This window comes from Pseudophryne corroboree, chromosome 3, assembly GCF_028390025.1.
Source record: "Pseudophryne corroboree isolate aPseCor3 chromosome 3, aPseCor3.hap2, whole genome shotgun sequence".
NCBI classification, from domain to species: domain Eukaryota; kingdom Metazoa; phylum Chordata; class Amphibia; order Anura; family Myobatrachidae; genus Pseudophryne; species Pseudophryne corroboree.
This window is the reverse complement of record NC_086446.1, coordinates 507,965,381-507,986,849: the sequence shown is the minus strand read 5'-3', so window position 1 is coordinate 507,986,849 and position 21,469 is coordinate 507,965,381. Positions and strand designations below refer to the sequence as shown.

General features: G+C 51.2%; 1 protein-coding gene across 5 annotated transcripts in view; it reads left to right on the top strand.

The window, feature by feature from the left end:
- LOC135056182 (aquaporin-8-like) overlaps positions 1–19,511 on the top strand; it is a 201,524-nt gene extending 182,013 nt beyond the window's left edge. For all 5 annotated transcript variants that reach the window (XM_063961038.1, XM_063961035.1, XM_063961037.1 and 2 more), the window contains one exon: positions 17,407–19,511. In XM_063961038.1, the coding sequence (XP_063817108.1) occupies positions 17,407–17,452 (46 nt within the window). In that variant the 3' untranslated portion in view covers positions 17,453–19,511. The remainder of the gene's footprint in view (positions 1–17,406) is intronic.
- Positions 19,512–21,469: the final 1,958 nt, after the last annotated feature.

Below are 21,469 nucleotides of genomic sequence, written 5' to 3'. Positions count from 1 at the left end.
CGCACAAGTGCTAAGCTACAGTAGGTACAAATGCTATTCCAGGAGACATGCATATTCTTGCTTCCAGTATGCAGTCAGGGATAAGGTCAGGTTTAGAGGTATAGACTTCCCTTAAAACAAGTGTTGACATTCTGACCCTGTCAACACTTCTGCAATGTCAACATGCTGAAAGTCGACATTGGCCAGTGTTGACAGGATGAACATGTCATGTTCACTGTCAACAATGACCATGTCAACATTCTCATGTCAGCATCAAACTAAATGTTAACATGATGAATGTTGAGGTTGGAAGTGCGGCACATAGGTACAGTGGTAATTTGCACATGCACTGGATTCATACTGCGCGTCTTAGGATGCACTACAGCTGCCAGTCAGACTGACAGTCTGCTGCCACACGGGGAGGGGGCAGCAACAGCCGCCATTTTCCATAATGGTGGCATGTTGCCGACGCTTTGGGGGAGTACCAAGGCTAGGATCTCCATCAGAAGGTGGACATTTCCTGGCCTCTTTGTAGGAACTGCAGCCGCCAGCGCAGCACAGACCACTACTGCAAGCAGGAGGCATCTACTTATCTACTTATGTCAGGCGCCTCCTGCTACATCATTACCGTACTACTGCTTCATGCGCGTCTGAATCAGGCCCACCATGCTTCTGACCAGCTCTACATAGCCCACAATGTCTTCAGGAATGTGAGAATGCACTGGTATAGCAGAAATATGCCCCTTTCATTGCAAGTGTAGATGCAGCTGCAATGTGTATGACTCCACTGTACACTCAGTTCCAGAGCCTGCTCAGTGCGAACACACACAAAACGGGCGTAGGTATAACTCTGCATCAGTCCCCCCATAAACTGATTATCATTGAGACTTTGTACTAACAGATATTACAGAAAGAACCCAATATGCCACCACAATATGCCACCAAAATCTATCCCTATAGGGATCACTGATTCCTTTTCATTAGATATGGCTTCATCAGTCACTTGCATGAACTCTAAAGTTAATTACTGACTTCCTAATATCCACTAATGAAGTATTTTCAGTTATTGCCATTTTATATTACAGTCACCTCTTTCCTGAATACAGTGAACTTAGGGCCTTATTCAGGTTTGTTAGAAACCAAAAACGTTGTACTGCAGGTGGGGCAGATGTAACATGTGCAGAGAGATCAGATTTGGGTGGGGTGTGTTCAAACTGAAATCTAAATTGCAGTGTAGAAAAAAAGTAGAACAAAAACACAAAGGTTTCCGCACAGGTTCAGTTCAACAACAAAAAAAACACTTCAAAATATTGACCCAAAGATCTGGGCACATAGAGGGGTGTGCTACCTGCTACCTGTTAGACAACAGTACTGCAAAGGAAAAAACGGGTAACAATGTGGTGCAAGTCGATATAGCTTAGGATAAATGTTAAATATTAACTTTTATTAGATATATAAACTAGGTGATTCATCGTGCCCTACGGGCGCTCTTCACACCGTTGCAAGGGTCTACGCCCCTTTAACCCTTGCACGCCCTTGGGGCATTCAATATTTTTAATATATGGAGTATTACTTCCAATCATAATTTTGTGAGTGGTTAAATATTGCACAGACAAAGGGTGTGGGATGGTTAAGGTGCCGTAGCCCTTTGCAACGGCATGAACATCGCACGCAGGGCATGATGAATCACCTAGTAGGTGGTGTGGTTGGGGAAGTGGCGGGTGCGTGGGAGATGCGGATGGGGGAGGGGTGCTGGGGGTGGGGGATTGGCGGTTGCGGGGGTGCCGCGGATGGGTCTGTAGATGATGTGGTGGAGGGGTGGCTGCGGGTGGGCGGTGAATGGGGGAGGGGGGCAGGAGGTGCTGTGGGTGAGGAAGGGGCAGGTGGTGGACGGGTGGGTTAAGACGGGGTGCTGCAGATGGGGGAGGTGGTCTGGAGGTGTTGCAGGTGGGGGAGGGGCAGGTGCAGGGGTGTCGTGGATGGGGTCCGGTGGGGCTGCGGGTGGGGGAGGGGCGGGTGCTGGTGCTCCGGGAGTGGGGGAGGGGCGGGGGTGGGGGTGTGTGCTGTGAATGGGGTAGGGGGTTGGGAGGCATAGCGGGTTGGGGAGGAGCGGGGTTAACGCGGGTGATGGAGTGGCAGGTGCGTGTGTGTTGCGGGTGGAGAAGGGGCGAAAAAGTGGGGGCCATAGATGGGGGATGGGTTCCGGAGGTGCTGCGGGTGGTGGAGGGGTGGGGCTGCCGTGGGTGGGGGAGGGGCAGGTGCGGGGCTGTTGCGGATGGGGGAGGGGTTACGGAGGCGCTGAGGGTGGGGAAGGGTTGGGTGTGAGGGTGCTGCGAGTGGGGTAGGGGGGTGGGTAGGGGGTCGAGAGGCGCAGCAGGTGGGGGAGGAGTGGGGTTGAAGCGGCTGGGGGAGTGGCAGGTGCGGGGGAGCCGTGGATGGGGTTAATAGGTGCTGCGGGTGGTGGAGTGGTTGGTGCGGGGGTGCCGCGGTTTGGGTAGGGGGTCTGGAGGCGCCACGGGTGGGGGAGGGGCGGGTGCGGGGGTGTCGTGGATGGGGGTCCAGTGGGGCTGCGGGTGGGGGAGGGGCGGGTGCTGGTGCGCCGGGGGTGGGGGAGGGGCGGGGGCAACGGGGGTGGGGGAGGGACAGGCGTGGGGCGGGTGTGCTGTGAGTGGGTAGGGGGTCGGGAGGCGTAGCGGGTGTGGGAGGAGGGGGGTTAATGCAGGTGGGGGAGTAGCAGGTGCGTGGGTGCTGCGGATGGGGGTGGGTCCATAGGTGCTGCAGCTGGTGGAGTGGCGGTTGCGAGGGTTCTGCGGTTTGGGTAGGGGGTCTGGAGGCGCCACGGGTGGGGGAGGGGCAGGTGCTGGGGTGCCACGGATGGGGGTCCGGTGGCGATGCGGTTGGTGGGGTGCCGTGGGTGGAGGGGCGGGTGCTGTGGGTGGGGATGGGTGTGTGGGTGCTGCGGGTGGGGAAGGGGCAGGTGTGGGGGTGCTGCGAGTGGGGTAGTGGGTCGAGAGGCGCAGAGGGTGGGGGGGGAGCGGAGTTGATGCGGGTGGGGAGTGGCAGGTGCAGGGGTGCAGCGGATGGGGTCCATAGGTGCTGCGGGTGGTGGAGTGGCGGGTGCGGGGTGCTGCGGTTTGGATAGGGTATCTGGAGGCGCCACAGGTGGGGGAGGGGCATTGTGGGGGTGCCACGGATGGGGGTCCGGTGGCGATGTGGATGGTGGGGCGCTGTGGGTGGAGGAGGGACGGGTGTGGGAGAGGGGCAGGGGTGCTGTGGGTGGGGGAGGTTCGGATGCGTGGGTGCTGCGGGTGGGGAATGGGCGGGTGCGGGGTTGCCGTGGATGGGGGCCTGGTGGCGTCGCAGGTGGGGAAAGGGCGGATGCTGGGGGACTCAGGGGGCGGGATGTACTAACGTCTGCCGCTGCGGTATCTGGCTTATTGCATGTGTTCTCCTCGGTAAGAGGATCGGCGCCCGCTGGGTGGGAGGTATGGGACTAGTTTGGTTGTGGGATGGGCTTGTGGGGTGCGGTGGGTGTTGCACGTGGGGCGAGGGGTTTGTTGTTTGGAGGAGTTGTGGGTGTGCGAGGGTTGTGTTTATTGTGGTGGTGTGAGGGCTAGGGGTTCATAAGGTGTTGAGGGTTGAGTGTAGGATGTGCAGGGATGGTGAAGGGATTGTGTGTGTGTGTGTGTGTGTGTGTGTATGTGAGGTGGGGGGAGAGGGTCAGAGGCGGAACTACCGGCAGTGCAAGCAGTGCGTTGCACTGGGGCCCGCCTCTGTCCAGGGGCCCAAGCATGTAATGAGTCAAACTGACTCATTACATGCCGCTGTGCGCTGCGGGCAACCGCTGCCCGCAGCGCACAGCCGCCCGGAGAGGAGAGGAGCAGCGGCACTGACGGGGGAAGGAGGAGGAGGGAGGTGAAGGAGGGAGCCGCAGCAGCGCTTTGTTACTGGTGGAGGCGCTGCTGCTGCTGCCCTTCTGCTTCACTATAGGCTGTCTTCCGAGAACAGCCTATAGGGAAGCAGAGGGGCAGCAGCAGCAGCGCCTCCACCAGTAACAAAGCGCTGCTGCGGCTCCCTTCTTCACCTCCGTCCTCCACCTCCTCTACTGCCCGGGAATCGTCTGACGCGGCTGCACCGAGGAGCCTGAGCCGGCGGAGAGGGTAAGTATAATTCTTCTTTCTTTCTTTTCTCTTTTTCTTTCTTCTTTCTTTCTTTCTTTCTTTCTTTCTTTCTTTCTTTCTTTCTTTCTTTCTTTCTTTCTTTCTTTCTTTCTTTCTTTCTTTCTTTCTTTCTTTCTCTTTCTTTCTTTCTTGGGCCTGCCTGCCGCTATGTGTAAAAATGGGGGACTGCCTGACGTAATGTGTAAAAAGGGGGAATCAGCCTGCCGCAATGTGTAAAAAGGGGGGACTGCCTGACGTAATGTGTAAAAAGGGGGAATCAGCCTGCCGCAATGTGTAAAAATGGGGGACTGCCTGCCGCTATGTGTAAAAAGGGGTAATCTGCCTGCCGCTATGTGTAAAAAGGGGTAATCTGCCTGCCGCAATGTGTAAAAATGGTGAATCTGCCTGCCGTAATGTGTAAAAATGGGGACGCTGTCTGCCGTAATGTGTAACAAGGGCACGCTGTCTGCCGTAATGTGTAAAAAGGGGACGCTGTCTGCCGTTATGTGTAAAAAGGGGATGCTGTCTGCCGTAATGTGTAACAAGGGCACGCTGTCTGCCGTTATGTGTAAAAAGTGTACGCTGTCTGCCGCTATCTGTAACAAGGGCACGCGGTCTGCCGCTATGTGTAAAAAGGGGTAATCTGCCTGCCGCAATGTGTAAAAATGGGGAATCTGCCTGCCGTAATGTGTAAAAATGGGGACGCTGTCTGCCGTAATGTGTAACAAGGGCACGCTGTCTGCCGTAATGTGTAAAAAGGGGACGCTGTCTGCCGTTATGTGTAAAAAGGGGATGCTGTCTGCCGTAATGTGTAACAAGGGCTCGCTGTCTACCGTTATGTGTAAAAAGTGTACGCTGTCTGCCGCTATGTGTAACAAGGGCACGTGGTCTGCCGTTATGTGTAAAAAGGGCACGCTGTCTGCCGTTATGTGTAAAAATGGCACGCTGTCTTCCGTTATGTGTAAAAAGTGCACGCTGTCTGCCGTTATGTGTTAAAAGGGCACGCTGTCTGCCGTTATGTGTAAAAAGTGCACGCTGTCTGCTGTAATGTGTAAAAAGAGGAATCTGTCCGCTGTAAGGTGTAAAAGGGTCTCTACCTGGTGTAGTGGTGCTACTGTGCGGCGTAATTTGAATAATGGAGACTACTGTGTACCGTTTTATGAATTGGTATTATTTTGTGGCAACACCCCTTCCCCACGTAGCCACACCACTATGTATTTTTGTTTAGCATGCAGGGGTGGGGCTCCGATGCCGTTTCTTGCACACAGTGCTAAAATGTCTAGTTACGGCACTGTTGCTAGGTATCCATTTCTCTGGCCCTGAGCAGGTCCCCCTCACCAGATCCTCTCCAGGGGTGAGGGGGTGGACTTGGATGGGATGTGGGGGGTCCCAAAGCATTTTGTCGCACCTGGGCCCACCGCTCGCTAGTTCCGCCACTGGAGAGGGTGGAGTATTCGTGTGTGTGAAGGAGAAGATGGTGCTGAAATTTGGAGGCGTGCCTCTGGGGTGTGTGCCTGGAGCAGATGCGGGTAGTGGGGACTCCCTGCCTGCTGTATTTACCTTATCGTTTTGCTGCTGCGGGAGGGAGCTCCCGCTCAGCAGCACACTGTGCCTGGATCAGTGTCCCGTCCTGGCTCCGGGCGGGTGCACTTGGTCTGGCCTCCACAGTGTGTGCCTGGCGGCGGGGATGTGAATTGGGGTGCCGGTGTGCATGTTCCCGGAGTTGCGGGCTGGCTGTCAGGTGGGCGGCATAATGGTGTGGCCGGAGCGTTGGGCGAAGTGGCAGTAGGAGGGAGCTGTGTATGTGCTGTGCTGTGTATGTGCTGCGCTGGGGATTGGGGAGTGTGTGCACCGTGTTCCGTCCCCGGCTGCCGCCCTGCGTGACCCCCCACTGGCTGGATGCGGTAGGGGGTGAGTTGGGGGTGCATAAGGGAGGGATCCTCAGCGTGGGGTGCGGGTGTAAGGACGGTGTGTAGCCAGGAGAGGTGCGGCGGGCGTCCTGCCGGTGCACCGAACTAGTCCCATACCTCCCACCCAGCGGGCGCCGATTCTATTACCGAGACCCCCACCCCCATCCGTGGCACCCTCGCAACGCCCCTCCCCCACCTGTGGCGCCTCCAGACCCCCTATCCAAACCGCAGAACCCCGCACCCGCCACTCCATCACCCGCAGCACCCATGGACCCCATCCGCTGCAACCCCGCACCTGCCACTCCCCCACCCACATCAACTCCGCTCCTCCCCCATCCGCTGCGCCTCTCGACCCCCTACCCCACTCGCAGCACCCCCGCACCCGCCACTTCCCCACCTGCAGCACCCACACACCCGCCCCCACCCACAGCACCCGCCCCTCCCCCACACCCGCCCCTCCACCCACGGCACCCCACCACCCGCATCGCCACCGGACCCCCTTTCGTGGCACCCCCGCTCGTCTCCCACCCGTGGCGCCTCCAGGCGCCCTACCCAAACTGTGGAGCCCTCACACCCGCCACTCCATAAGCCGCAGCACCTATGGAACCACCCCCCATCCGCAGCACCCACGCACCTGTCACTCCCCCGCCCGCGTTAACCCCTCTCCTCCCCCAACCGCTACACCTCCCGACCCCCTACCCCACTCACAGCACACCCATCCCGCGCCTGCCCCTCCCCCACCCCTGGCGAACCAGCACCCGCCGCTCCCCCACCCGCAGCCCCACTGGACCCCATCCATGACAGCCCTGCACCCGCCCCTCCCCCACCTGTGGCGCCTCCAGACCCCCTACCCAAACCGCGGCACCCCCGCATCTACCACTTCACCACCTGCAGCACCTATTAACCCCATCCGCGGCACCCCCACACCTGCCACTCCCCAGCAGCTTCAACCCCACTGCTCCCCCACCTGCTGCGCCTCCCGACCCCTTACCCACTCCCCTACCCCACTTGCAGCACCCCCACACCCACCTCTTCCCCACCCACAGCGCCTCCGTAACCCCTTCCCTATCCGCAACAGCCCCGCACCTTTTCTCCCCCCCCCCCCCCCACGGCAGCCCCACCCCTCCACCACCCGCAGCACCTCTGGAACCCATCTCTATGGCCCCCATGTTTTCGCTCCTCCCCCACCCGCAACACCTCCAGACCACCTCCCCCATCTGCAGCACCCCGTCTGCACCCACCCCTCCACCACCTGCCCCTTCCCCACCCACATCACCTACTGCCCCCCTCCCCCATTCCCTGCCCACCCGCAGCCACCCCTCCACCACCTCATCTATAGACCCCATCCGTGGCACCCCGCAACTACCCCTCCCCCACCAGCAGCACCTTTGCAACCCCTCCCCCAAACGCACCCTCCCTGCACACGTCCCTCCCCCATGGACAGCACCTCCAGACCCCCTCCTTCATCCGTGGCCCCCGCCCCTCCCCCACCAACAGCATCTACATATCCCCTCCCCCACCCGCAACACTTCTGGAACCCCTCCCCCATCCGCACCCCCTCTGCACCCGCCCCTCCCCCACCCGCAGCACCTCTTGACCCCCTCCCCCATCCGTGCCCCCTCTGCAAGTGCCCCTCCTCCACCTACAGCACCCCCGCACCCGCCCCTACCTCACCCGCCGGTGACTCCGGACACCCTCCCCCACCCGCGCCAACTCCGCAACCGCCCCTCCCCCACCCCCTGCACCTCTCCCCCATCCGCATCTCCCACGCACCCGCCACTCCTCCAACCACACCACCTGCTAGGTAATTCATCATGCCCTGCGTGCGATGTTCATGCCGTCCTAGTACATGTCGACCTAATGCCCATGTCGACCTAAGTTGTGTCGACCCAACTGGTATATAAAGTTGGATACTATTCAGCGGTCAGTGCACATATAATCTTCTTTTGTATTGATTGTACTTAGGGTATAACGTGTTATATTTACCCACAACTTATCCCTGGGCACAAATGTAACCTTATATGTGATGCTTACTGCTTAAATATGAACACACTATCAGTAATGCTGTGTGACAGGGCATCTCCCTGTTTACCAGTCCACACTCCGCTACTCAGGGCACGTGTCTCTGTCTCACTGTGTGACAGGGCTTCCACTGTTATAAGCCCTCATGCCTTTGAATTAAACAGTAGTGTGTTCACTGCTGCTGCCCCACTCAGCCTAGTGCACATTAATAAAACAGGTGTTTGCTCATTAATATAACATTAATATAACAAATGTTTGCACAGTATTCGGGAGTATACAAATGGCTGCGGGCGCATCACTCCAAAAAGAAAAAAAGCAGCCAGTATTTACCCTGCACAGAAACAATATAACCCACCCAAATCTAACTCTCTCTGCATGTTACATCTGCCCCACCTGCAGTGCAGCATGGTTTTGCCCAAATGCCAACTTTTTTTGGTTTGCTAAACCCCCTTAGCCATATTGTTTGCTGAAGCAATTCACAGGAGTGCAAAATCTTTACAAAGACCTAAGGAACAAATAGGGCTGAAGATGCCAAACAAATAAATGAAAAAGGGCAGACTAGATAGGCCAAGAGGTTCTTATCTGCAGTCAAATTCTATAGCCCAGTATACACTAGAGACAAGAGTGTATCTAGGGGTCTGAGCACCCCTGGCGAAGTATGGGATTGGCGCCCCTTCCACCCCCTTCCCCCCTGGAAGGCTGATATTTGTAGTTCCATTACAGATGGAGAGCTACATGTGGCCAAATTCTGTAGCATATGTAAACCAGAGGAAGACTGACCCATGACATAATGCCAATATCGGAATCCCGAAAGGGGCCTGGACGCCGCCGGAATCCCGACCATCAGGATCCTGATCGTTGAGACAATGGGGCAGGTTACTACTACACTGGGGATGGTGGTGGTGGTGGGGGGGTTATATTTAGGCAAACCCCGGGGGACTTAGGGTGCGGCCAGAGGGGGGGGGGGGCATAGGCAAATGCAGGGGGGTTTCTGGTTGCCTGGAAACCCCCCTACTCTGGGCAATAGGCTCACATTTTGACAATAGCTACGGTATATAATACGATTACTAGAGCTGCTGCCACATCATGCAAGAGACAGAGCAGTGCTGCTACACATGCCCAGTGGTGGCAGCTTCTTCTATCAAGTTTGCTGTGTGTGGATCTGAGCATCCAATCAGTGCACTGGACTAGAGAGTAGCTACCAGGAAGAAGAGACAGGAGCCTTATCATGAGGTGGAAGAATGTGTGCTTAGAAAGTGTAGTTTTGATTCCTTTGTGTTTGCATATTTATTTATTATAGCAGTGATTTTCAACCTTTTTAAACCCGTGGCACACTGAACAAGATTTTAAAATTGCCAAGGCACACCATCAGTTTTTTTTTTAAATCAAATATAATAACAAATCTCAGCATATATTGGCCCACACTATAATAAAACTAATGCTTTCACCCTCACTGTAATAAAAAAAAATTGGTCCCTACATTAATAAAGAACTTTGGCCACCAGAAGTAAAAAAGCACATCAGTCCCTGCAGTAATAAAATACCTTGACCCCCACAGTAATGCCACACACTGCTCCCCATAGTAATTCCACTCATTGGTCTCATCCCCCCCCCCAGTAATCCTGCAAACTGTCCCCCCATATTATTCCACATATAGCCTCCTCCCCAGCAATTTCACACACAGCCTGCCCCCCCCCACTAGTAATTCCACACATACTGTAGCCTGCCTCCAACCCCCTCCCCCCATGTAATACCACACACAGCCTGCACCCCCCCCAGTAATAACACACACAGCCTCCACCCCCAGTAATAACACACACAGCCTGCCTCCCTCTCTCATTCCCAGTAATTGCACACATTATTTTAATTTAACCTGCTGCTGTACACAAAAAAAATCTCTACCTCGTCTGTTGCGCGGGCAGCGAATAACGCTGAGAAGGGACTGAGACTCCGGCAGCAGCAGGCGGGCGGCAGGGCTACGTGACGTGCGTGACCTATGAGTCACGCACGTCACCATAGGCCTGCCTGCGGAAGAGGACAGCGCTGCTTGCGGTAGAGGACAGCCCTGCCCGAGACAGCAAGTGATGGCAGCGGCTGCCGGGCAGGTTCCTCTGACAGGCGGCGGGCATTTCCGGCGGGTGATGGCAGCGGGTATCTCTGGTGGGCAGCGGCACACCTGGCAACCGCTCGCGGCACACTAGTGTGCCGCGGCACAGCGGTTGAAAAACGCTGTATTATAGTATGTTTAACCTTTTTCATGACCTCTTATCTTATTTACTGTATATTATTTAAATGTTTGATACAGTCTATACTATAGACCGTTTATAGTGTTACATATTAATACTGTATTCCATGTTCTGCAGAGTGGTAGACTGTGGATTACATTTGGAAGCCCCCCTCTAGAAATCTTGCATTTGCCACTGGGGGGTTTGTTACGGTTAGGCACCACCATGGGGCGGGGGTAGGGTTCAGGCTGAGGGAGGGACAGTTAGGGTTTTGGGAGGGGACTTTAGGTTTAGGCACCATCCGCGGGGGGCAGGCTCCTACACTAAGAACACTGATTGTGACGGTTTATTTAAATTTTCTCAGTACCATGGAGTATAGATGGGGTGATCAGGCGAGCCGGCACTTTACATTTTTTAATGTGTGTGACTGGATCCTCCCCCTCTATACCCCTCCCCAGACCAGTTTTAGAAATGTGCACGGGAGAGCCGGTCACTTCCTCTGGAGCTCCAGAGATATATTTTTAATTTCTTATTTTATTTTCTAACTTTTAACTTCTAAACAGTCTGTCAGTTTGCCCCTGCCAGGCTGCTATGTGGGAGCTGCCGGGGGAGCTCGTCCCACCCTGCGGGGTTTATAGCCAGAGATCCTGGCTGTAGAGACATCAGTCCCTGGGTGTCTTGCATCCAGCAGTTCACTGCTGACATGGAGCCCCAAGCAGCCTGCCACCACAGCATGGCTGAAGACTGCAAGGGTAATGTATAGCCCGGGTCTCCGTTAGTGGGGTGCCGGGTCAAATGGCGGCGGTACAAATAGAGCTCCTGTGGCTCAATACTAATGCAGAGTCAGAATGAAGCCCTTATACATTGCTAGAAATGTGGCATTCGTGGCTCTAGGCACATTATAAGCTTGCTCAGATAATGCAGCAATCCTACATAGGATTTTTTTTATAGTGCACTGTACTAGTACATATAGGACATGGGTTCATATACCCGTTGGTCCGAGAGTTACAGCGCACCAGAGACGTGAAAGCACGTGTTTCTCCTCCTCAATCCTAGTGGCCAGAAAGCTGTGGCAGCGCAGTAGAGATTCACAGAATCTATTGCAGCCGTGCGCCGCTACATAGCAATCGGGCAGCTGGTGAGATAGCCACCAGGACACTGAGACAGCGCAGAGGGAGTTTTCCCTTCCACCTCACACAAACACTCTCCCGCACTATGCGCTCCGGGGTCGCCGCCATCCGGTGGAGCGGCTGAGTCCGGCACGTGGAACCCTCTCTGGCTGCACCAGTGCACAGTGCGACACACATGGCTACTAGCCAACGCCTTTTAAGGCATTGGGTCACATCGCTTCTCCCTTTGAGAGTGGGTTACTTTAGTCCGGTCAGACTATACCCTACTGTTGCATACTCTTAGCAGTAAAAAGATACGGATTCTGCTCTACTCTTCTACCGTAGCATACCTATAACAGTAAGGAGTCATCTTATTGTACTATATCACCTTTGGCTTTTTATCCATAGGATGTCTTATCGACCATAGTCCTTGCAGCAGACTTTCATTACGTGGGAGGGGGTTTTATATATAAAACTTTCTAAGTTCCTCCTCATTTTTTATTTGCTCTAGTGGGGGCGAAAACAAAGGGAGACCATGGGGGTCATTCCAACCTGATCGCAGGCTGCCTTTTTTCGCAGTGCAGTGATCAGGTCACTACTGCGCATGCGTACGCACCGCAATGCACAGGCGCGTCTTATGGGTACAAAGCGGATCGTTGCCGGGCGATGGATTTAACAAAGAATCCATTCGCACAGCCGATCGCAAGAAGATTGACAGGTGTCAGCTGACCATTTTCAGGGAGTGGTTGGAAAAACGCAGGCGTGTCCAAGCATTTGCAGGGCGGGTGTCTGACGTCAATTCCGGGGCCAGACAGGCTGAAGTGATCGCAGCGGCCGAGTAAGATCAGACCTACTCAGAAACTGCACAAACTGTTTTTATATTGCTCGGCTGCACAGGCGTTCACACACTTGCAAAGCTAAAATATACTCCCCAGTGGGCGGCGACTATGCGTTTGCACAGCTGCAAAAAGTAGCTAGCGAGCGATCAACTCAGAATTACCCCCCTTGTCTGCTCTGTGGGGTTTCCAGGTAGCTTGTGTGTTAACTGGTTTTCTGCTCTTTCCCTGTTTCCTCATGCAGTATAAACAATATATGACTGGCCTCGCAAGTCTTGGTCTCCAGATCTGCTAGTCCTTCTTGTGGGCGAGCGTCAGAGCCGGCCCTAGGCATAGACAAACTAGGCAAATGCCTAGGGCATTTGGTATGCCTAGGTACACCAGCAGCTTCTGCTGATTAAAATGATATGCGGCATGCCTATATTCTGTGTGTAGCATTTAATATGCAGATACAGCCACAGTCGCAACACAGAATATAGGCATGCTGCGTATTATTTTAATCAGCAGAAGCTGCTTGTGCACCTTAGCCACATAGCAATGCAAATAAGATGCATTTTCATCAAAACAGGCGCCCGACGTTAGCAGAGCTGCCAGCTGACTCACGCCAGGCATCTCCTGCTGCATGGCGTATTGAGGCAAGATGTATGACATCTGTATCCAAGCAGAGGCAGAGGTCACAGTGTTAGCGGCCGTGTGAGTGCTGTATGTGGGTGGGTTGGTTGTGCAGTAGTGTTCGGCATATGTGTAATGGGCATTGGGGGTAATTCCAAAGTTGATCGCAGCAGGATTTTTTATAGCAATTTGGCAAAACCATGTGCACTGCAGGGGTGGCAGATATAACATGTGCAGAAAGAGTTAGATTTGGGTGGGTTATTTTATATCTGTGCAGGGTAAATACTGGCTGCTTTATTTTTACACTGCAAATTAGATTGCAGATTGAACACACCACACCCAAATCTAACTCTCTCTGCACATGTTATATCTGCCTCCCCTGCAGTGCACATGGTTTTGCCCAATTGCTAACAAAAATCCTGCTGCGATCAACTTGGAATTACCCCCATTATGCGTGTCATGTATAAATGCATATGTGTAAGAGGCACTATGTGTGTCGTGTATAAGGGCATTAATAATGTGCAGCATATGTGTAAGGCCTTCTATATGTGTATAAGGGCATTAATAAAGGTTGGCATAATGTGTAAGGTGCATTATGTTTATAAGGACATTAATAATGTGTTTATTATGTGTTAGGGGCATTACTGTGTGGTATTATGTGTATAAAGGCATTACTAATGTGTGGCATTATGTGTATAAGTTGCTCTACTGTGTGGTGTTACATATAAAAAGGGCACTATTGTGTGGTGTAATGTGAATAAAGAGCAATATGGTGTGGTGTATTGTGAATAAGGGGCACTACTGTGACCTGTAACATATATAAGGTAAAGTGGTACTACTGTGTGATGTAACATGAAGAACACTATCGCATGATAAAATATGAATAAAGTTGCACTACTGTGTGGTGTAATTTGAATTGAGGACACTATTGTGTGGCCACACCCCTTTCCAGCAAGAACACTCCCCTTTTTGAGCTGTGCGCCGAATGTGTGCACTGTTCCTATTTAAAATATAGGGTAGGAACACCAAAATAAGGACTGCTATGGGTGAGGGGTGATGGTGCTGGGAAAGGGGTGCAGGGTCAGAGGCAGAACTAGCAGCAGTGCTAGAGGTCAGCAGCCAAAATCTTGCCTAGGGCATCATATTGGTGAGGGCTGGCTTTGGCGACCATGGTATGTTGCCTCGCATTCGGGCTTGTTCTGGCACCTACATTTGACAGCTTGGCTGTTCAAGGTGTGTTGATGGAATGCGGGGAACTCAGCATGTTGGTGGTTCAGCATGTTGGATCCCTCATTTTACACAACATACTCTTGCGTATCTGTGGCCGCATGCATTCCTGTCTAATCGGATGGCATATGTTGCCTGAGGTGCACAGCAGGTCTCTACCTGCACTTCTTTAAGTTAAAGACTCGTTTGTTTCTCTTCTCTATGGCGTATCCTACCGGATATTCAGCTGTTTGCTCAGGGTGGTCCTTCAATATTCCGCCTTGGTCCTTTGGATCTCGATTGATATTGCAGTGTTGCAATCTGCCTGGCTAGCCACTGCAGTATCTATATATTTTATGACCCGATTATGGTCTTCGTCTTTGCGTAACCATGACGGCTCCACTTTGGTTTTTATAACTGCCTGGCCTGACTCGACATAATGTGGGGTTCGCTGACAGGGCTGTTGGTACGATATCTGTAGCTCATGCGATATATGTATCCCAATTGTCTTGGTGGGTCTCTGTATTGGTTGCCTCTGGGTCATACTGCATCTTAGGTTGTCTGACATTCTTTTGTCACGCGCCACAGTCTCTTGGTTGTGGCCTTGAGTCACGGCTTCACTGTGCAGTTTTACTGAATTCTCAATGCTCTCCCACCCTTTTGGGAAGCTCTGGGACGTCCCCATGGTACTAAACTCCAGCGTCCCCTATGGATGAAAGAGAAAACAGGATTTTGGTTCTTACCGATAAATCCCTTTCTTTGAGTCCATAGGGGATGCTGGATGCCCACCCTGGGCTGGATGCTGCTCTCTTCCAGCGGTATGGTTATATACCTGGTTGCCCCTGTGGTTCCGGGTGGCTGGGTGTCCTTCGGACCTGGTTGCAAGGTTTCATTGTGCTGCTGTCATGTTTGACTTTTTTGTATGGTCCTGTGTATATATGTGTGTTTCAGATGTTCCTGTTTTACGGACTCTCTTGGCGGTCTTGCTTACCTCCTCCTCTGTTGGTCGGGTTGCCGTCTCTCCTTGGGCACAGTTTCTTAACTGGTCTGGGGAGGGGTATAGAGGGGGAGGAGCCAGTCACACACATTAAAGAATTTAAAGTACCGGCTCGCCTGATCACCTCATCTATACGCCCATGCTACTGAACTCCAGTGTCCCCTATGGACTCAGAAAAAGGATTTATCAGTAAGTAACAAAGGGGGTAATTCCAAGTTGATCGCAGCAGGAAATTTTTTAGCAGTTGGGCAAAACCATGTGCACTGCAGGGGGGGCAGATATAACATTTGCAGAGAGAGTTAGATTTGGGTGGGTTATATTGTTTCTGTGCAGGGTAAATACTGGCTGCTTTATTTTTACACTGCAATTTAGATTGCAGATTGAACACACCACACCCAAATCTAACTCTCTCTGCACATGTTATATCTGCTTCCCCTGCAGTGCACATGGTTTTGCCCAACTGCTAACAAAGATCCTGCTGCGATCAACTCAGAATTACCCCCAAAATCCTGTTATTTTTACTATCAGTGTTCTTAGTGCTAGGAGTGTGCATCTGCAACTCTCTTCCTCCAACATAGGCCCTCATTCCGAGTTGTTCGCTCGCAAGGCGATTTTAGCAGTATTGCACACGCTAAGCCGCCGCCTACTGGGAGTGAATCTTAGCTTCTTAAAATTGCGAACGATGTATTCGCAATATTGCGATTACACACCTCGTAGCAGTTTCAGAGTAGCTTCAGACTTACTCGGCATCTGCGATCAGTTCAGTGCTTGTCGTTCCTGGTTTGACGTCACAAACACTCCCAGCGTTCGCCCAGACACTCCTCCGTTTCTCCAGCCACTCCCGCGTTTTTTCCGGAAACGGTAGCGTTTTTATCCACACGCCCATAAAACGCCGTGTTTCCGCCCAGTAACACCCATTTCCTGTCAATCACACTACGATCGCCGGAGCGAAGAAAAAGCCGTGAGTAAAAATCCTATCTTCATAGCAAATTTACTTGGCGCAGTCGCAGTGCGGACATTGCGCATGCGCACTAAGCGGAAAATAGCTGCAATGCGATGAAATTTACCGAGCGAACAACTCGGAATGAGGGCCATAGTATTAGAAGACTCAGCATGATAGCACCTCTTGATATCTATAGTAATAGGGTGTGCAGTCCAGCCCCCTCCCCCCCCCCCCATCTCCCCTTTTCCACTCTATTTGTGTATATATTGTACACTGGAAGGTAAGGCACCCCTCCCATTCACCCTCAGGTGTTTTAATTAGCTGGGTTCCTGCATTTCAGACCACACAATGATAAGGGCACTATTTAGAGGTAAGTCTTGATAAATTTATATAATCTGATAATTAGGAATGTTAGGGACCCATGTGATGAAGTTACATGGGCCCGCATATTTGCGCAAATGTGTGCTAAGAACTTCAATTATACTCCATGGTCCTCATTCCGAGTTGTTTGCTCGCTAGCTGCTTTTAGCAGCATTGCAAACGCTAGGCCGCCGCCCTGTGGGAGTGTATCTTAGCTTGGCAGAATAGCGAACGAAAGGTTAGCAGAACTGATACTAAATAATTCCTTGCAGTTTCTAAATAGCTCCAGACCTACTCCTAGACTGCGATCACCTCAGTCCGTTTAGTTCCTGGTTTGACGTCACAAACACGCCCTGCATTCGGCCAGCCACTCCCCCGTTTCTCCAGCCACTCCTGCGTTTTTTCCAGGCACGCCTGCGTTTTTTAGCACACTCCCTGAAAACGGCCAGTTTCCGCCCAGAAACACCCACTTCCTGTCAATCACACTACGATCACTCGAGCGATGAAAAAACGTCGCTCGAGCTTGTGTAAATCTACAAAGTTTTGTGTGAAAGCACTTAGCGCATGTGCGCTGCGTACCATGCACATTTTAGCCTTTTTTTACTTAATCGCTGCACTGCGAAAATCGTCAGCGAGCGAACAACTCGGAATGACCACCCATGTTAATTGCGATGGTTTATTTAAATTATTTTTACTATCAGTGTTCTTAGTGCTAGGAGTGTTCATCTGCATTTTTCTTCTCACACCCATAAAATGGCAGGTTTCCGGCCAGAAAAGCCGGCTTCCTGTCAATCAAACAGCGACTACATTGCGATTACGATCTGTATGCACTCTCTGTCACTATTACCCCTCGTGCATGCGCAATGCAATAGCTACACATGCGCAGTCGATCGATAATTGCTCAATTTGCAGTTTCTCTGAATAGCAATCCATGCTGAATTAGGCCCTAAGTCCAGTTCACAAAGTGACTGCTCCCACTGTGTTTATGTGACAGGCCTCATTTAATTCACAAAAAATGTATTTATTGTATCTTGTTTTGTATGGTAGGTTTCTACTGGCAGCGAGGACCCATCGATTATTCCTGAAGCAATGAATGAAGTAAAGTTATGTAATCAGGTTAAACCTGAAATTAACACAATGCACAGGAAGGGGCAGGCTATGGCCTCTGGATACAAAATAAATGACATTGATCCATTTTGCACCGAGATGATAACATAAATGTATAATACAATGCCAGAAAAGTCAGTAATACATTGACTAATGTTTTTGTACAACATGCCCACAGAATTTCCCAATGTTTTTCTTTTTGTATTTTATTAGTATTATTATGATTAGTAATATTATTGTAATCTCTGTGCCACAAGGTACCTAAATTCACCTGGGGGGTAATTCAGATCTGATCGCTGCTGTACGTTTTCACACAGTGGGCGATCAGATCCTAACTGCGCATGCGTATGTCCCACAGTGCGCACACGCATCGGACATCAACAACGTGCACTGCCGGTCAGCGAGGGTATGGTGCGATAAATCTGATCGCACGGGCGTTCGCAAGGTGATTGAGATTGAGAGGAAGAGGCCTTTTGTGGGTGGCAACTGAGCATTTACTGGGAGTGTTCGGGAAAACGCAGGCGTTACCAAGTGTTTTCAGGGAGGTGTCTGATGTCAGCTCTGGCCCCAATCAATCTGATTCTGTCGCACTGTAGGAGTAAGTCCTGGGCTACGCACACAGAATTTTTGCAGCTCAGCTACACATGCGATCGCACACTTGCACAGTGAATTTACACTCCCCCTGTAGGTGGCGACTATCTGATCGCTGGACAGCAAAATTTGCAGCCCAGCGATCAGATCTGAATTAGTTTCCTGGATTGGAAAGGTGTAATAAACACAAAGAGGATTGTTTAACCTTTTTATAACATCATAATACCTCCCTGAAGTCACATTCTCTCTTCCACTGTGGTTCCTTGCAGTCCAGCATGGGTTGACTAGGAAAATTACCATCTGACTTTCAAACAGTCTACGGGCCTAATTCAGCATGGATCATACAGTAGATCGCACATCTACGATCCAGTACTCTGACATGCGGGGGGACACCCAACACAGGGCATGTTTGCCCCGCACGCTGGATCCAGTCCCCCCACCCCCCGCACGGCGGCGATGCTTTCACATATTTAGGGTTGCCCTCTGCCTATGCAGGATAGCTGCTAAGGTAGATGGCAATCTGCCATCTTTTAGGTCGCAGCAGTTGCGCATCACACAGCCGCCGCTGCCCACCCCACAAATGGTCCGGACACGCCTGCGTTGTCCGGACCGCGCTGCCCCAACGCGCCCGTGACGCCTCTTTATACACTGCAGCGACACCCCCTGCGAATGCTCTGCCTGTCAATCAGGCACAGGCGTTCACACAAGTGAGATGCCGACGCACCTCACAGTGTGTACACGCGCACTGCAGCTTCTGCGCATGCGCACACTTCACAGGGCATTAGCATGCGAACGCAATCCTTATCTGCGTTCCATGCTGAATTAGACCCTAACTCTCTAACTTTTGGAATCTCACTGGGTCCCTGGGTTGGACCTTAACCCCCTGTTAAAGTCAAATTTTTAAACTGAATGAGGTACAATAAAATACAACTTTCTGTACATTAAAATAAATATTTTCATATATGTGTAATTTCTCATTTATATTAAATCCGCATAACTGTGTATTTGATGATACACATTGTTTTGTGTAAATACCACATATCTACTACACATATAAATGTAATACGAGTTACAGTATAGGTGTAATAGTAATGTTTTTAGATCCATTTATTAGGAATTTAGCCATGTAATGGTTATACTGTCTCTGTCCACGAAACTCATTCATATACTCATCCATGATACTAGAAGACAAAGGAAATCCAGTATGGGATACCATCAGGTTCTATCAAGATCAAGTCCCTCAGACAAAGGAGAAGATCACCACCCATTCACCATTGAATATATACAGATCACTGCCTGTATCCAATGACTTTATTACCAAAGCAGTACTTGAATGTTACATTTTAAATTGTACCACACTAACCCTTGGGAGTCAGTTGGTGCCAACTGCACACATGGTTGTGTTATTGGCAGTACTTTGTATTCTTTTAAATTGCTGATTAAACCTCTTTGGATCATTGGACATCCATGCTCGCAGTGCCGATTTCTCAGTTATATTACTTTAATAATTGGGGGCTCGTTCGGAATGCTCAACTATTTACTCACGGACATACAAGGATCTGAGAATATCAACAAGAGATGGAGACGTGTCTATTAAAGGTAAGAACAATTCTTAAATACATCTTTATTGATATAGGGCTGGATGTCCTAAAGCGAAAGTGCAATGAAAACCCAATTTTTCCAAGTTTTTACTGCATTTTCGTATGTACTTCCATCCGTTTTTTTTTCCACACTGGCCTAAAACTTTTGCAAAGTATAGTCTCTCTCTCTCTCTCTCTGTATGTGTATATATATATATATATATATATATATATGCACTGCTCAAAAAAATAAAGGGAACACTTAAACAACACAATGTAACTCTAAGTCAATCACACTTCTGTGAAATCAAACTGTCCACTTAGGAAGCAACACTGACTGACAATCAATTTCACATGCTGTTGTGCAAATGGAATAGACAACAGGTGGAAATTATAGGCAATTAGCAAGACACCCCCAATAAGGGAGTTGTTCTGCTGTGGTGACCACAGACCACTTCTCAGCTCCTATGCTTTCTGGCTGATGTTTTGGTCACTTTTGAAAGCTGGCGGTGCTTTCACTCTAGTGGTAGCATGAGACGGAGTCTACAACCCACACAAGTGGCTCAGGTAGTGCAGCTCATCCAGGATGGCACATCAATACGAGCTGTGGCAAGAAGGTTTGCTGTGTCTGTCAGCGTAGTGTCCAGAGCATGGAGGCGCTACCAGGAGACAGGCCAGTACATCAGGAGACGTGGAGGAGGCCGTAGGAGGACAACAACCCAGCAGCAGGACCGCTACCTCCGCCTTTGTGCAAGGAGGAACAGGAGGAGCACTGCCAGAGCCCTGCAAAGTGACCTCAAGCAAGCCACAAATGTGCATGTGTCTACTCAAACGATCAGAAACAGTCTCCATGAGGGTGTTATGAGGGCCCGACATCCACAGGTGGGGGTTGTGCTTACAGCCCAACACCGTGCAGGACGTTTGCCATTTGTCAGAGAGCACCAAGATTGGTAAATTCGCCACTGGCGCCCTGTGCTCTTCACAGATTAAAGCAGGTTCTCACTGAGCACATGTGACAGACGTGACAGAGTCTGGAGACGCCAAGGAGAACGTTCTGCCTGCAACATCCTCCAGCATGACCGGTTTGGCAGTGGGTCAGTAATGGTGTGGGGTGGCATTTCTTTGGGGGCCGCACAGCCCTCCATGTGCTCACCAGAGGTAGCCTGACTGCCATTAGGTACCGAGATGAGATCCTCAGACCCCTTGTGAGACCATATTCTGGTGCGGTTGGCCCTGGGTTCCTCCTAATGCAAGATAATGCTAGACCTCATGTGGCTGGAGTGTGTCAGCAGTTCCTGCAAGACGAAGGCATTGATGCTATGGACTGGCTCACCCGTTCCCCAGACCTGAATCCAATTGAGCACATCTGGGACATGTCTCGCTCCATCCACCAATGCCACGTTGCACCACAGACTGTCCAGGAGTTGGCAGATGCTTTAGTCCAGGTCTGGGAGGAGATCCCTCAGGAGACCATCCGCCACCTCATCAGGAGCATGCCCAGGCGTTGTAGGGAGGTCATACAGGCACGTGGAGGCCACACACACTACTGAGCCTCATTTTGACTTGTTTTAAGGACATTACATCAAAGTTGGATCAGCCTGTAGTGTGTTTTTCCACTTTCATTTTGAGTGTGACTCCAAATCCAGACCTCCATGGGTTAATAAATTTGATTTCCATTGATAATTTTTGTGTGATTTTGTTGTCAGCACATTCAACTATGTAAAGAACAAAGTATTTAATAAGAATATTTCATTCATTCAGATCTAGGATGTGTTATTTTAGTGTTCCCTTTATTTTTTTGAGCAGTATATATATATATATAAATAGTATCA